Consider the following 6,814-nt stretch of genomic DNA (forward strand, 5'->3'; position numbering starts at 1 on the left):
GAGGACTCTTGAGACCGATCTTGTTTGTCCACTGTTGGATGATTCTGACAGTCTGGCAAGGGAGTCACGGTGGTGATAATTTTATTCTGCGCTGATGTTTTTAACAACGCCGGTGACTGTGATCTACGAGATTCCAACAACCTAGCCCGGATATTTGAACCGACTGGGTACACGGGGCCTCCCAAGGATCGAAGGCTCGGGGGTCGAGGTAAACTGTCAAATGTCTCAGTTAAAGCTCGTAGTTCTAACACGGATGTCGGTACTTTAGGTCGCCTTTTATTATGTACTTCTCGGATATTCTTAAGAGACTCGTTAATGATAGGAATCTCGTATCTAATACCTGATTCTACGTAAGTTATTCTAGAGACTGTAGGTGCTACTGGGAAGAGGGCTAGATTGGACTGACAGCCAAGAACTTTGCATATATCGGATTTTGTGATCTTATCTCCGTACACCTCGGCAAGTGCCGGTACTAGGGCGGTTTCAAACTCTATGATGGCTATTTACAACGACGAATATCACCATAAACGCAATACACAATGATAAGACGATATTTAAGATGTAACATGTGTCTTGATAATATGCCATTTTAAAAATATTTTTATAAATAAATAATTTAAATACCACAAACATTTAATCGTTAAATGAGCGCACTTTAAAAACTTATGATATGCAAACGTAGATTATTATAAGTGATTAATGACACGTGTAGATTCATATCACGAATGTCTTACCAAACAAATTATTGTGGAATGCAAAAGCTGCAACCATATGAAAATAAATTGGTTTCCAAAATTCAATGAATAGAAAACGAATGAATACAAATTACCATTACCACTTGCCGTTTTAAAATGAGCACCAGCTCTTTCCATGTCTCTGAAACGTAAAGCCCCTGAAATCAGTAATTATGACCACTTGGTGCGTGACGATCGCGGCTCACTTTTCGCCTCGCGTACTATTGGTATATAATATTATATATAGTACCTCAAATTTTATAGTCTGTTAATTAAAAATAAATTGACCGCAAATGTCCTAAAACTTCATAGAGATGCATTTATAGATTAAAATTAAATTAATAAATGCATTTTGTATAATTTTAAATTTAATATTACTATCATATTTATTGTTTATTGTATATACCTAGACATCGGCCATTGTAAGTATAAGTTTTATGTAAACTAGAGTTAATGATGTAAATTCTTTTATCTAATTTTAAAAATAAAAAAAATATATATAAATACATATAAACACGTTTAACCGTAGTGGCTGTCACTGATAATCAAATAAACAATGAATAAAGTTGAAAATTTTATCATACTATCAGGAGAATTTATACCGACATAATAAATAAAATAAAATTAATATTCGGGCTCTTCAAATCCTCGAATTTAAATAATTCCCGTTATTTTAAGTATTTAACACACCTTGTATGCTGTTTGATCTTGTTGGTTAATTTTTATGTTTTTTGAGAAGTAGTTGTCCTTGTCCTTGATCAACACATTCGAATCATGAGATTGTGTTGTCTTGCAATTTGCAGCATTTTCTTACAATTGTTTACATGATTTGTGTGTGGCTTACTTCCTATGTTATTATTTGATTGTTTCACAATTAATTTGTTCGTGGTTAGTTTCATATTAAGTTTTTAATTTTACATAGTTTTATTTAATATGAACTTTATACCATAGCAATGAAACTCAAATTGACTTCGTTTTAGTTACAAATAATTTGTATTAGAAAAAGAAAAGGGCTATTTTTAGGGTTTTTCCAGCAATAATTCTAATTTTTCTTGCCGTAAAAATCATCCTTGAACTTCAACGAACATTTGAAAAAAATATTTGGCCAAATTGGTCCAGGCGTTGTTGAGTTATGCGCTTACCAACACATTTTGCGATTCATTTTTATATTATAGATTTATACTAATTTTGCTGCACATTGAATATTAATCTTTATTTTTCAAATTTATTTTAAACAACACAGCGTTTTTAAAATTACAGTCACTAATTTTAGATCACTTTGTAGTGCATATATATATTATATTCTGCTATGCTAAACAAAAGTTCAACAGAAGTAATTGAGGGTAAAGGCGTATTATACTTTAAAAAAATAATATTGTTTGCATGTTTTTTAAAATAGTTAAATAACAAAAAAAAGTAACCAGTAATTTAGTAATAATTAATACAAAAAAGTAACTTAAGTTACATTTGCATTACTTACAGTAAAATGTAATTAAATTACCATCAAATTACTTAAAAAAAATTTTGTTACAGTAACTTATAACTTAAGTTAAGTTACTCCCCAACAACGTCTAGCATTAACATAAAATAGTACCAAAGTATATAATGTAATATATAATAAGTAAGAATCTGATACAATTTAAGTTTAAATTGAATGAGTTAAGATTAAGGTATTTAATGAAGGTAGATAAATAACACAACAATGACTATGGACACTGTGTTTTTTTTTTATTTATTGTATCATTGGTACTTTTACATATTTTTTTACAATAATTATTAAATTTTAATTACCAATCGTGGGCCACTTAATCTTGTTTAAGGTACCATTAGCTCACTATTGATTCATTAAAAGTTTTGTACATATTAACAAATAATATACAGATAATTACATTATACATATTTACAAATTATATATACAAAAGGCTGTACAGATACATTATATTAGGTACACATATTTACAACTTATATAATATACAAAAGGCTGTACAGATATATTTACATTACACATATTTACAAATTATATTATATACAAAAGGCTGTACAGATACATTTACATTACAGATATTTACAAATTATATTATAATATTATATACAAAAAACTGTACAGATAAATTATTTTTATTCTATGTGCCAGTCTTCAAAATTTTGGGAACTCAGAAATAAAAGCTGTTGCAACTTCTCCCCCTTTAATCGGTTTCTTTTTTCAGTCATTATATTTTCCGCTTTAGAAAATAATCTTTCCGAAGGGACGGAAGTTGCTACTACGGACAAATATGGCTGTACAATTTTTTTTAAAAGAGGGAACATATTACCATTTATATCCCAATATTTTAGAATGTCATCACCTAACGGTATTGTGGGCTGGTTTAAATAATGATTAAGTTCGGTAGGAATTCGCTCTTCAGACTGTTCTAAACTTTGTGATGCAGCTTTTTTTTTTGTAACCAACTCATTGTGAACTGACCACAAACTATCACTATTTTCAACATCATCATCACTAGATCCTTGGTTTGAGGAGCTAGGTTCATCACAATTACTTTTGATTTCAATAATTTGATTTTTAATACATTTAATAGGTCTTGAACAGGCTAATGCGTTATTCAAATGAATAGTTTTAAATCTAGGATCTAATATGGTTGAAATGTTTAGAAGACTTCTCTCCTCCATCCTACCGAATCTTTTATTCAAATTGTCTAAAATAGCTCTCCTTAAGGTTAAAGCTATTGGATGGGTTAAATCAATACCCTATGTTTTTTTAATAAGGCAGTGAATTAAGGGTATAACTGTGCTGCCTGTAACATATTTTTGACCACATAATTCCCTTGTTGCCACCTCCATTGGCTTTAACACTAACAACATCTCCTTCGCTATATCAATTTCATCAACTGTCAACATTTCGGGACCCCGGCGAATATTAATTAAAACTGAAGCTATACTCTATTCCAAATAAGACCAGGCTACGGCGGCCAAGTTGTGCGCATGGGCGTGGCTTCACTACGAGCACGGACCTCGAACTTTGCCGCCGCGGCCCGACAACTAGAGCGACGTAATTAGTCAATCGTAAACCAGTGACCTGAACAAATAACTTAAATTGCATTGTATACTCTGAAACAGATGGAGTGCGGAGCGGTACGTCGCGATGTATTTTTCCGTACCGTCACTCGCGCGCCACATAATCACATACGTACGTCAGTACACGCTATCAGTACAACATCGATTTTCATTTGCTCAATTTATAATTTTTATTACCTAATGTTGTAGGTACGTAAAAACAAATTTCTATAATTTAATTATTTACACTTAATTATAATAAAAAAAAAATGATTAAAAACATAAATCATGATAAAAAAATAAAAATCATAAAAAATTTAAACATGATAGAAAAATATAAATTGGTTACTCCGAAGAATTTGATGAGGTTGTTTCTCCTGTTAACGTCATAATACAAGGTTCCAAAGAATCTATCATATCGTCCATGATATCGTCCACTTTCCATATTTTGCACTCTTCTTCAATGACGTGTTTTATAAAATTTTTCCAATTTTGAGGAGTAACCCTTTCAATCGCTGTATTTACTAGTTGGCGAACATCGTCGATTTGGAAAGTGGTGTTGTTCTGCTTCACGTATCCTTTTACCATCGCCCATGCCAATTCAATGGGATTGAATTCGCAATGGTACGGTGGTAATCGGAGTACGGTATGTCCGTTATCCTTGGCCAAGTTGTCGATTACATACGATTTAGAATCAGGTCGCATTTTGTTTGATATCGCCAGAAGTTCGGATTTCAATAACGATGACAACGGTCGTTCGCGATCGACATACTTGGAACTGAGCCACTCAAATATAGCTGCTTTTTTCCAACTGGTATTTGGATATTTTTCCAATTCTACCAAATGGTACGGCGCGTTGTCCATGACGATAATGGAATTTGGGTCAAGTAAAGGGAGAATGTTCTCGAACCACTGTTTGAAGTTATCCCCATTCATCTCGTCATGATAATCTCCGGTATTTTTTTTGGAAATGAAACACAGCAGGCCACCTGGCAGAAAACCATTCTCCGACCCAATATGTAGTATAATGAGTCGCTTCCCTTTACCGGATGGGTTTTTTGCACCGGTTGTGAGGCCTTTGTTAAATGCATCATGTTTGGAGAGAACCGTATTGTCCTTCCAAACACGATCGACACAATCGCCGGCGTTCAACCAAGTCTCGTCCAGATAATATATAGTTCGACCTTCTTGTCTGTATTTTCGAATGTCGTATAAATACTTGCGACGCCAAACAATAAGGTCTTCCCTCTCGGTCAGCACACTGCATCTTGTTCTTTTTGCAAATACAAAATCCAATTTTTTGATGACACGATACAAAGATGTTCTTTTAAAATTTGGAAGCGACGGATCCGCGTTGACATCAAATAAAATTCGGTCGATGGTTGGTAGTTCACGCTTTAACCAAACAGAATGGATTGTCCGACGTAATCCTGTGCGGTCAAGATCATCAATTTTGTCAAACAGTGAAGCCTTTGCTCTTTTCCTGTTGGGAGAAGATACTGTTTTTGTGGTTTTGTACTGACTGATAGTATTCTTTACGGTGTCTCGTCCCAAACCAGTTAACTCTCTAATACGGTTAATAATATCCAAATATTTTATGCCTGGTGTTTTAGAAATGATATCCTTGTAAATATTAACAATCATTATTTTTTGACTACTGGACACACACTGTAAAAAAACATATAAATAATAATATATAGGCAATAATATTTTAAATATCAAATAATTAAATATTTGAATATTATATAAATTGTTATGTGTTTTTATTTGGGTAAAAACTGTTAATATTATTACTTACTTTTCCAGTTTTATTTTTCGTTGTTGGAGAAATAGTAGTTACCTCTTCAGGCTGCAGAGGCATACAACCTTCGAGTTCAGGGATATCACCCGTAATTATTTCTGTATTATCTCCCATTATATAATACGTAAAACACAAATTATAATCACAAAAAAAATCGTTTTAAACGGACTGGCGCGTAATTCACCGGTAAGCATGTAAGCGTCGTCGCGTTATATTGCAGCACGTTACACACCGCCGCCGTCGGTAGAGCTACAGTCGAACAGGTGGTTGATGTAGTGGGGAGTAAAATAGGTGGGGCCTGACCGCCGCCCGACGACATCTGGTCGCCGCCGTAGCCTGATCTTATTTGGAATAGAGTTTATGTGGTTCGAACATAAGAGGAATCTGTCAATCATAAAATAAATTGAGTTTCAACGTGTTGATACCGATTGTTTTAATTTGAAATCACACAATTTTCTAAGTTCGTCGGAAGCCGCTACCGATTGATTGAAAAATGTTACAATACTTTTAATTTTATTTATTACATGATGCACATCGGGAAGATTTGCCAGTGCCCTTTCAGAAACCAAATTGAGGGTGTGGGAAAAACATGGCAAATGTTTATCGGGGGTAAAAGTTTTATTTACGGCAGATAATATATTTGCCCCATTATCGGTGACGACGGTGAAAATCTGGCTTTTTTGAATACCACATTGAACAAGAATATGTTCAAACCAAATGGTAATATTCTCAGCTGTATGGCTGGCAGACAACTCCAACACCAATTGTGACACTGTCAAGAGTAACTTTATCCAAACTTAAAAAATGCGCAGTCATTCCCAAAAAACTCGTTGTATTTAGTGTGTCAGTCCAAATATCCGATGATAAGGTTAAGTAATCAACAAGACCTAGTTTGGATTTGATTAATGTGGATAAAACTTCATATTTACTTTTCATTATTTTAGTTAAGGTTTTCCTACATGGAACCTTGTACATAGGAGCTGCTTTCTGCATGAAAAATTGGAAGCCCTGTTTTTCTGTTATTGATAACGGCAGATTATTTTTAGCAACCATGTAGATCAGTGCATCCGTGATGGCTCGTGTCTTATATCCTCTTTCAAAAACAATGTAGACAATTTATTATAATTTTATAGCTAAGAATTAAAAAATGTACTCTTACTATCATAAGATTTGATATTCGAAATGGACTCAGATATTGTGCTCTGCCTATTAAGACTTAAGTTCGCTG

At 33.4% G+C, this 6,814-nt stretch overlaps 2 protein-coding genes across 2 annotated transcripts; both read right to left on the bottom strand.

Moving 5' to 3' along the window:
* Positions 1–2,852: 2,852 nt before the first annotated feature.
* LOC112680266 (zinc finger BED domain-containing protein 1-like) lies at positions 2,853–3,629 on the bottom strand. Its single transcript, XM_025550303.1, has 2 exons — positions 3,567–3,629; positions 2,853–3,479 (listed from the first exon to the last, which is right to left on the bottom strand). Exons 1-2 carry the CDS (start codon positions 3,627–3,629, stop codon positions 2,853–2,855), a joined length of 690 nt encoding a protein of 229 aa, XP_025406088.1.
* A 501-nt stretch (positions 3,630–4,130) lies between these two features.
* LOC112680267 lies at positions 4,131–6,420 on the bottom strand. The gene is made up of 2 exons (XM_025550304.1): positions 5,584–6,420; positions 4,131–5,453 (listed from the first exon to the last, which is right to left on the bottom strand). Exons 1-2 carry the CDS (start codon positions 5,698–5,700, stop codon positions 4,131–4,133), a joined length of 1,440 nt encoding a protein of 479 aa, XP_025406089.1. The 5' UTR covers positions 5,701–6,420.
* Positions 6,421–6,814: the final 394 nt, after the last annotated feature.

Source organism: Sipha flava, unplaced genomic scaffold (assembly GCF_003268045.1).
Source record: "Sipha flava isolate LNK unplaced genomic scaffold, YSA_version1 17630_pilon_pilon, whole genome shotgun sequence".
NCBI lineage: Eukaryota > Metazoa > Arthropoda > Insecta > Hemiptera > Aphididae > Sipha > Sipha flava.